Genomic DNA, 11,117 nt, shown 5'->3' with positions numbered 1-11,117 from the left:
CGTTCAGATAATTATGTGAAAACACAAAGACTGGGACCTTTTTTCATCGTCATCCAAACCTAGTGTTCTAACTACTATTTTATCACTCTGACCGGTTTTTTCCGAGTTGGACAACGTCGATTGGGCAGATTAAACACAATTTGTCATCCTGGCATCAATTCACCAAATTGCTCTCCATTTAATTTCTCAATTTTGCCATTTAAGTTGCCGGCGGCAACTGGAGCCTTCGGAGGGTGATGCGTTTGCCAGGGATGTGTTAGTGGAACTCAACACAAGACCCTCTCGGTCATAGTTAGAGCTGCAACATGCCATCCAGTGTCTTGAGTCACTGCGTCCAGTCCAGCTGCAGCTCTGCAATCTTCCAGCCTGACCTGCAAGCGCTTGGAGCTGAAACATTCCAAACAGTTCTTAAGTCTAGCCATACCATACCATCTCTAACGTGTGCCAAAGAGCGACAACTTATCGCTGGCTTGGCAATGTTTTCCACACGTCATGGCTTGGCCATTTTTTGGATAAGCATTACCATGATCTTTTCTTTTGAAGAAAAAAGAAATGGACTACATCCATATGCAATGCAAGCAAACTTGTTGACATCTTCATAATGAAATTTGAGGGCTTTTTCATTCTCTTATTTTGCAGACAAAAAAATTAATAGCAACAACACATGATCAGTCATGAAAATCAGATGGAATAAGTAGTATATTTTGAAGTTTATGCACTCGACATTCAAAATTTGTTACCTCAACAAATAAGACGAATAAGACGAATAAATGTTGCTTGTTAAGTTCACATCCTATTATCTTCAGCAAGGCACCAAAAACTTCCATGGGTATAAATACTGCAAAAACCCAGTTATTCCAAGTTTCTTGCACATATACTCCTGGCATGGCATGTTTGATGAGAAGGGAACAGAATATCTGTTCTAGATAATAAAGAAGGTACTTGTTGCATTGGATTATCCAAAATCAACTCACTTATCCGGTTTCGGCAATTGTGAAGCCCTGCATTCCCTGCACTCCATGGAGGGTGGGGGCAAGATACTGTCAGAGAGACTTACTCTAAATGTACGATGACTCCCATTGTCTGAAGGGACACAGAGGAGGGCCTCCATGATTAGTATGTCCCAGTCATGGTGTCGCAAAAACGAAAACCAGGTGTCCTCTGCAGCACAAAGAGGAGAGACAAAGGTCAATATAAACAAAGAAACTAATCCTTGTAACATCTCAGTTGAGTCTTTTTTTTTTTTTTTTTTTTTAGCAAAGACCATGAACGTTTTATTCATGGCCGGGCTTTCCCTTGTATCGTGACAACCAACATGCACACTAACAATGTTCCCCCTTACAATAATAATAATGTTCCCCATATAGAATTATTCACTACTTTTCCATTCACTATTTTGCCATTGATTGAATGATTTTCTAAACTATTTCAACAATTCATTCTTTTCACTCAAGAAACAAATGCTTCAATAAAAGACCAAAAAGCTCACAATCATGAGTGGTATATGTGTCCTAGTCTTCTTTAAGCTAAAAATGTTTACAAGTTTACCAGTAGCACCACTCACCAATCAAATCAACTGCATAACACCCATCATTGCCAAGAAAAGGTTACCCCTGTCATCGACAAAGGTAGCCATACTACAATTTAATCATAGAACACCACAGCATTATACGTCCCCTCCCACTTGTGAATTTCTCATCAATAAAATCAAAATTTTGACAACTTATGAACACTTAGTAGCATAGAAATGACTCTTTCATGTATCACAAGAAGTTTACCGGTTGATGATAACTTTGCTTGAACCTTTGTAGACCTCACCATATCAAGAAATCTATGGTTTCATATTCCAGGAAATGCCATATCAAGAAGTGCAAATAACATTATCCTAAACTGCACACGACCAAGGTGCAATCTAAGGTCCACAGATCCAGTTTGTTCTACTAGCTTAAAGAATAAATGCAGTGACTTTAATTATCCAACCAAGGTTAGCCTACTTTGTGATAATAAATTTCATTACGATTTATACTCCATCCTTTATTAAGCTGCACCTGCTATTTCACTTAAGTTAGCTGCCATGTCATTTAAGTCATCATGGGACAGAAATGTGATAACTGATTGAAGAGACTCCTACATCATATAGATCAAATGACCGTAACTTACAAAATACAAGTCCAGAAACAAACCAAGGGAAGCTTTAGAAGGCTAAAATCAATCAAAATCTAACAAAAAGTAATCTAATTCTCATTATTAAGGGTGCAGCAGAAAATAAATAAAGAATAAACTACATCAGTTCACTTAAATAGGAAAAACTCCACTCCACTGATTAGGCAAATGATGATCTCTCATTCATGTCCTCTTGACAACATAACAAAGCCTTGTCCATCTGGGTTTCTTGGTAAGATGCTGATCTCTCCATTTGGCCAGCTTACACCTGCAAAATTCGTCACTGTACTTGTCGCCCAAATCACATCCTCATTCTCGTCCTTTAACTGTCATGCTATTATTTTTAAGTTAGTGCTTTATTCTTCTTTTATTTCCCTTTTCTCTCCTTAATGAAGTTCAGTCAGTGTTGATGGTTTTAGCTAGTCTTGGGAAAAAAAGACTAAGATTTTGGCCAACCTCAACTGGAAGAAACTGGTGGGATAGACTTTAGAGATATTTAAGTAATTGGTCTCATATATGGGTTAATTTCCCATCTCCTTATGTATATTTGGACGATCAGTGTTATTTCTTTTCTCTGATTAAAAGACGGTGAACTTGTGTATAAGTGATAAATCAACTCTGTAAAAAGTATCAAACTTAGGGCTTTCAAGTTAAAGCAAATGGAATTATTTGGACATTTAATTCCTAGAAATATAGGAGAAAGGGAAGAAAGACAACCACTTCTCTAAATTCATGGTCATAATACTAGAAAGTAAGCAAGACCAAGGATTAAGGACCTCGAAAGATTTGCCATACCGATCAATACCATACCATACCATGCGTACCATGCTGTACCAGTACCAAATTGGTACACAGTCTCGTACTATACCGATATTCGGTATGCCTCACTGTCTTGTACCATACTGCATACCAACACCGTAATAGGATGGTGGTACCAGTATGGAATCTCATACCAACACGGCAAACCTTAAGACTCTATCTATGATAGTAGTACCATACTAGACCAGAGCAAAGACAAGACTTGGGGCACATCCAAGATCCTAAGTCTCCATAGACTAGGTTGTCCTAGTCCGTCTCAGTTAAGACTATCTGGAATCACAACATCTTGATGTTGGGAGAGCTTGGAATGCCGAAACACTATTTTTTAATTTATTTTTTATTTTATTTCTTTATGTTCGTTCTTATCTTTAATGGTTGTTTGGGACAGACCAAAGACCATATGATATATTACTGAACCCAGCCTCAAATCAAATAGGCCTTGATACTAGGATGTAGATCCTTAAGAAACACTTTATCTATATTTCATGAAATCCCTAACTTTATAGGACATACTTTACAAGAGCTTGGTACCTAAATTTTTTAAACATTTTTATTAACATTGAAAAAATAGGTACCTTGCAGTTCAACAGGTAATGCCTACCTAAACTTGGATGATTGAATTTTTTTTATTAGATCAACATGATACCTTTATTAATTTTGCATTCAAAATCTAAGGGACTAGAAATTTCTTATATCCATAATTTAGACTTATATATTGGTTCTCAGTATGATGGTATCAAACTCTCATTTTTCATGATTTTACATGCCATATCCAAGGACCATGGATTCTTTGTTCCATACATGGTATTCCCTCCCTATCATTCATGCATCATTACCCTGTGCACTAGCACTCATGCAGTAGATGAGTGCCTCAATGGGCTGAAGGTCAGCATGCAATGTCCCTATTGATATGGGCCATGGTGAGCGAATTAATCATGGCACATGCAACAGGGAGGACACTACACACAACAGATAGATGTTTCATGCTTATATCCACAAGAGGCTCACTACACTTTACAAGTACATATGTATCTGCTAGTTTGTTATCAAACATAGAATTATGTGAAATATGATCATTGAATTCTCTTATTTTTTGGAGAAAGATCTTTGAATTCTTTTATACTTTGATGGTTTAAAGACTGCCAAAACCACACACCAAAAGTCCCAAACAATATGATACACTTGAAATGATGTTTTAGCTATGTTTTCTAACTTTGTTCCCTGTATTTTTTTCTCACTTTTTCTCTTAGTGCTATGCTCACAAGTCTCAATATGATATATTCTTTCATTATTATTTTTCAACCAATATTCAAGTAACTAGAGTCAAAATACTAAAGCTCGTCATATCCAGTTAAAGTGAAACCAAGTTATCAGACCCTCACAATGCTGAATATGTAACATAATAGGATCTTTCTTACACACTAAAAAATATATTGAGAAAAAATTAGAAACTGGTATGAGTAATTCTTTGAGAGTGCAAAAATATTTTCATCATTGCCTTCTTCAATGCATATACCAATCCTACAATTCACCATGATTGTATGTTACGTCCTCCTGCCCTTTCTTCTTTTATCTTCTATCAGCATATTCATTCTGCCCACTAATTTTCTGTCACTGAACTCAGATCACATCAATATGGAAAGGTTGGTAGAAAGCCAAGAAGTTGGAGCACTTCAAGATGATGCATATAAATACCCTTTGAAGTGCAATGTAATGTGGAAATTATAAAGAGAGTGAGCAAACTAACAGCTAAGCTATGCTCCAGAAGCTGAAAACAACCACCAACACCAACCAATTATAAAATGTCTGCCCTAAAAATTCTTGAAGATTTAATGCAAATTCCTCTTTTCATGAAACACAACTTTGTAGAATCTTGAGAGCTCTTGTCCCTCCTTATTTTTACCTTCTCCACTTTTGTTCCTGAGCACCTGCTAATCAGAAATTACAGACAAACCTAGCATACTAATTATTAAGCATGTAAGATTTCCTCAGCTGCAAGTGTATTCACTGGTTTCCAGAGACCTTTGAACTTTGAAGACTAATTCTTAAACCCAATGCTGTAGTTTTGTCTTGCTATACACCAACTTGTAGGTGTCTTCCTATATACCATTCTCATACAAAATCCTTAAATACATAGGCAAACAACCTTATATATTCCTCTTTTTTTTTTTTTTTTGTTTAGAGCAGATTTGTAGATAATATTAGCCAGATAAAATGCATTTGTTCCTGCATTATTCTCAAAGGACATGAAAGATACTGTAAAGTATGAGTATCTGCCGAGACAATTTGTGCGTCAGAGAGTTTGTTACTCAGCCATGTTTCTGCAAGACATATAGATTATGAACAATAACCTAAATTACAAAGGAGATATTCTATTAAAAAATTCCATTAGTCCAGCATGCTTCTATGTCTGCTGATTGCAGTGAAGAAGCTGAGTCACAGAAGTGTTCCATACGAAATACTACTTAATGCCGAATTTTATTTTTGAAGGATATTCTAAGAATCTGCTACTGCAGAAGAATGTGATGTTCAATAACATATCCATATTTTACAATCAATAGTAAATAGTCCTTGAGTTCAATGAATGCAGATACCAAATGAAGCAAATCGGCATGAAATTCAAGACCAACATATAATGCAGACCAAATGCAGAATAGCATAAAGAGTGATGCAGAAGAGGTTAAAGAAGCCAATCTCATAATGTATGAAGTATTATCAAATAGTGAGCAAACCTCCTGAGCGAACAGCCTTCAATTGGAAAATGCCAGTTCCTTGGGGCCCAGACACAGGAAATGTGCAAGATACACTATGCCTTCTGTGACCGACTGCAAGAGTAGCATCATACCAGGGACCTCTTACAATTGGCTCACCAAGAGCTTCTACAATTTTTTGATTCTGACTCGCCTTTTCTATTGCCTTGCTGAAAGCAGCACAAACAGAAGGATTGATCATGGCATGAGATGTTTGTATTCCAACATGCAATATTTACACCTCAAGTCAAAATTTAGGCTTGTTAGAAGGATCAGAAAATTACATATGTAAAAGTACAAAGGCAAGCTATAAAGAGGCTACACATGATGAACATGTAGCAAGAAGCTATAAAATGGATGAACTCATATACGTGCATGCATTATATGAAAATGTTTCTAATAGCAATAGTCATATTAGAACAGTGAGTATCCAAGATGTGCTGGAATGCTGGTAATTAGAAGTATGATGGGCAGTATTGATGTTGAGAGTACTGTTTTACTCTAAGGCCATCCATGGTCAACCTTGGTCAATAAGACGTAGATCCATGGTACCTTTGCTCACATACATCAAATGAGTTTCTAACTGCAATAATCTTATTAGATCAGTGTGTATCCGATATGTGCTGGAATGCTGGAAATTGGTAAAATAGATGCGCAGTATCAATGTTGAGAACATCATTGTTGTAATGCCACCATATTCAAGTATTCTCAGTGTCAAAGAATCTCAAAATTAAAATTGTGACTGAAATTTAAAGTCCTCTTCCTTCGTTTATGATAGGTACTATTTTAGATGTCAATCTTCAATATTGTTGATTTGTTTCCTTACAATAGTCAATTTTTTGTAATGGACAATTGGATCAAGCAAACTCCATTTTACACCCATACCAAGTCATCGATCTAACATGACAAGCTATTTAAGTAAGGATATTCTAGTCACCTAGACCCCTATTAGCGGCATCTAATTGTAATAAGGAAGAGCGGCTGTGCAGCCATTGCACCAAGAACACAGGGTCTCTTTCTCCCCTCTCCCCATCCATTGTGTAGTTCTAGTTTCTCTCTTTATCCTTTCAAAGGACAATTACAACAAGTGAGGAAGATTAAAGCATCCAAGGGTTTCTTCCACAATTTCACTAGGCGAAGATTGGAATCTGAAGAGAAACATCAGATCTAAACCAGCCATGTCCATGATGATCTGGATCAAAACATTGCGTCTTAAATACAATCCAAAGATGCTTCTACCATCCATTTTCAGATTTTCATAAAACAAAAGTTAGACAGACCTCTCTAGCCATGAAGCAACAGCAACCTTTTGGACTGTGGTTGACCACAACTTCTGTGTGTTAACCATCAAGTTTGTCAAGAATACCTCCATGATTACTCATGTGAAAAAAGGCACCATTATGATGCATATTATAGTACTTTGCTCATTGGTCAGCTGCAGAATTGATATCCAAGCTCTCATTCACTGGTTTCTTTTAGTTTTCCCTTTATTAACTGTGAAATCTGGTTATCCAGTGCTGGGTGCCAAATCCATCTATATAATTATTATGATGCTGGTTTTGATAAGTGAGATCATTACTCACTACATCTACTGCAGATTTTACTGTCACCTATTGTGCAGCTTTTATATTTGCAGCTCAGAGATTAATGTCTATATGAAACCTAAGTTCTTCCCAGTTCATCCAAAACCTCTCAAGTCCAGTCAACCTTGTAAAATTGCTCATTTTGATTGAATGAAGTTAATATCCATAATAAAGCAAGTTTCTTGATCTGTAGACCAGCCTTTAAATAGCACAGAAGCTGAAACTCAACATAAACTTACTGGGTCGATATCTGGTCAAGAATGGGTTGCAAAACATTCTCTATCTTTATGGATCATAACTTTTACCCTAGAAAGCAATTTGTTTGATGGGATAGGGCTTATCAGCTGACAAGCCCTATTACAGATTGATAACTAATTCTTGCTTCAGTGTTTGTTTTGCACATAATGTTGCTCAGTTTCAAACCCATCTCTGTATGATTCTATAGTCCAACAATGTTGTGTGGTAAAGTTGGGGAACACGGAGCACCCAAAAAACAAGATAAATGTGGTAAAGATGATAATATGGAGATGAACATATTGTAAAACAAGGATAAAGCAAGAAATAGGTCCATTTGAGTTGGTGTAACAGTCACATCAGAATGATAAACTAATGATGAACCAATAAAGATGGTACTAGCCTATGCAATGAAGATCCAGAAGGAACCTGAGTAAAAAGATGCTCAAATCAGTACTAAGTCTAGAAATAAGAGGAAAATAACTATTTGGCAGATAATTTTGGAATGCTTGCACCGACATCACAAGTAGCCATTATAGGACAGCCAATAAAGGAAGACACTTCTAGTGTTGGTCACCTCCAAATGTGTTCTTCTACAAGTATGTGGTGCAACGGAGAGGGAGCATCTGATCCAAAATGATGATTTAGCTATAGATACAAATCAAAAACCTTTTGTAGTTCATTGTAATGTCAATATGTGTGACTCTTTTAATCCATAAGTGCATAATGAGAAACCACCATGACAATTAAACAACAAACAAATCTCTAAAGGTATATTAACATTAGGGAGAAAGTAGGAAAGTCGACGAGAAGGTTCTTAGTCTGCAATAGCACAACATATTGCAAAGAACCCTTTCTATAGGTTATTTTTTGATGTATCAAAAAGACAAGCTTACTGATTAAATTACCAACACCAATTAGAATTGACAGCAAAAGATTCAGTAATGTGATAAGATTGTTGCACATGTCTCCATGTATAGGAGGATATGGGATTAGAAGGGTTGCACCACCATGTGCATTGGCAGATTTGGTAACTGATGTCCATTTTAGTTCTCGATGAAATACATTAAGTACATGGTTTTATGAGGCTTCTTGATCTCGAAACAGGTCCAATGATGCTCCATGTTCATGTTGATGGACAAGATGGTCAAAAGAAAATTGGAGAGGACAAGGTAGTGCATGAGGTTGCTGACAATTAGCAGCCATAAAAAAGATATAGAGAAACTGTAGATGAATAAGCAACAGCACTTGTATTCAGCTCCATAAATTGTACTTTGTTAGATTTCACATTGCACAGCATTGGAAAGAAAAGTAAATTGTTCTTTTACAGATGGTGTACTTTCTTTTTACTCATGAACGATCTTTAAGCGTAATAAAAAGAAGCTTAGTAATAATGGGAAGCTCCTTTGGCTCGAAGTACATAAGAGAGAAGAGCATTGTCAAACCTTCTCTAATATAAGGCTAGATTAAAAATAATTTTAGTTTTAAATAGTGACAAACATGCCACCACCCATGACTGCCAAGGATGCAGAAACAATTAGTGAGTCAAATAATGACTTACAGGGAAAAGATGCCTGGGAAACCACTGAGCATTAGCTTAAGGTATTGCCGGGCTCAGGAAATAATACGACAAAGAGATGGTCAAACTAAACCCAAAATCCCAGCAATAGGGAACTCCCAAGGCGTCATACCCTCTTCACAATATCTCTACTTGCTCCACACCTGCTTCTTAAGCACTTCTCAGGATAAGTTTTCTAAGAGCTGGCTGCTAGTTAATGAATTTAAAATGCCACCAATATACCAATAAAATCATCCCCTTCATAGCTTAAATCCTTGGCCAAACAAGATCATCATCATGGCGTAATTAGGTTTCACTTGTATCCATTCTTGCGATTCAGAAACAAACTTACACTGTGAAACAGTATCAATTGATCTATAATCATTACAACGCAAGGTATGCGTCAAAGGTTGATAGATTCAAGCCAAAAGAAGAAAAAAAAAAGCAAATATGAACCCCAACAGCGAGAGAGATGAAGTGGTAGTACCTGGTGCACCCATGGTAGATGGCCAGATCGTTGAGGGCGCTGAGAGCGACGCCTCCGGTGAGGCTGATCAAAACGATGGGGACGGCCCGGCGCGCGAAGGAGCGCTGTTTCTCGCCACCCCTTCCCGCCGCCTCCGCCGCCTCCGTGGTGGTCGAGAAGAGGCCTCGCCGGAAGAAGAAGCCTTCTTATGGCGAAGAGAAGAAAGCGACGCCAGCCTTCTCCCCCACATCTCGCTCATCCGCTCGCTCCCGCCGCCGGCTTCCTGGGTTTTCTTGCTCGGAATCAATAAACAAAGCGTGTGCGTTCGATTTGACCTTGACGTTATGCGTTGCCGGCATCTGGTTGAACCGGTGTTGGCTCGGTCCAGTGGTTTTGTTGACCCATTGGTTTCGCGTTGATTGATTTGGGTCAAACTTAAGATACCCAACGCTACTAATTGGACGTTTATCCTTCTTGTTCACTTGGGTGATTAAATTATCATTTTTACATGTCCGGTTTCACCAGCTCGGATTAATAATTTATGAAACTAGTTTTGTTTCTTTTCTTGTTAATGTCTAATTAACAGTGGTTATCAACCATTTGGTCAAAGGAATTTATTTTTGGCATTTAAGGTCTATGTCCAATTTGAGGGCTATTGGACTTATCATTCTCTCGAGTTTCATTATTAAATTGCATGTAGCTTACACTTCCTCATTAATCCTCTTTATGTTAGTTGATTGACTAGAATATATACATTGTTCCGCACTTTTGTTAAACTAGAATGATCGCATATTGCATATATTAAAGTGAATTTTTGCTGTGGAAAAAAAAACTTTTTTTATTATTGATTTGTTAGTCATTCTGAATTTAATTTTTAAATTATGAGAAAAGCCAATGAAGCTGAAATGGCAAATTAACAACATTTGGTGTTTTTCATATTAGGATAAACTTAGTATATTTGTATTTCATCATGGCTTGCAGTAAATTTAACTTTAAGATGTTTATATCATAATTAAGGTTCAACAATTAGTCATTAGATGATCCAAAGGCACCCTCTACAAGAAATTCCTAGCTCCACCCTTGATTTTTTCCTACAAATTATGATTCTATGATGATGAAACATGAAGCAAGTGCTTACAAAACAATTTGGGTCTAAAGCTCCTTGCTTTATGGGATGTGAATCAAGTCTCCAATCTAGTCTTGATTATTTCAGCCATTGATGAGAACACATCCAGCAATCAAATTCTCTTCCATCTCGAGCTAATCATGATTATCAGTGCATAATATCTATGAATTCAAGTGTTTGTCAAATGATCAGAACGATCCTCATATTTCTACCAGTGTGCATTACACATGCCCAACATTGCTTATTATGATATAATATAAATTATTTGAAGCAATGTTCATTGTCTTGCAAGCACATGTTTCAAATAATATAATGCATTATACATTTTTTTTCTAAGTATGCTCATGTTGAATCCAATGCTTGCCACGAGGAGTGCTCCATTATTGATAAAAGTGCAAGTACCTTTATCAAACCATGA

At 36.9% G+C, this 11,117-nt stretch overlaps 1 protein-coding gene across 1 annotated transcript; it reads right to left on the bottom strand.

Annotated features, from left to right (window-relative positions):
- Window positions 1-599: 599 nt before the first annotated feature.
- LOC105053610 (uncharacterized) lies at window positions 600-9,896 on the bottom strand. The gene is given in 4 exon segments (XM_010934845.2): window positions 600-1,161; window positions 5,715-5,902; window positions 9,595-9,760; window positions 9,763-9,896. Coding segments are annotated over 4 exon segments (615 nt in total). The 5' UTR covers window positions 9,833-9,896; the 3' UTR covers window positions 600-970.
- Window positions 9,897-11,117: the final 1,221 nt, after the last annotated feature.

The sequence above is a fragment of the Elaeis guineensis genome, chromosome 11 (genome assembly GCF_000442705.2).
Source record: "Elaeis guineensis isolate ETL-2024a chromosome 11, EG11, whole genome shotgun sequence".
Classification (NCBI taxonomy): Eukaryota; Viridiplantae; Streptophyta; class Magnoliopsida; order Arecales; family Arecaceae; genus Elaeis; species Elaeis guineensis.
The sequence above is the reverse complement of the archived record's forward strand: the minus strand, read 5'-3'. Positions and strand labels throughout refer to the sequence as shown.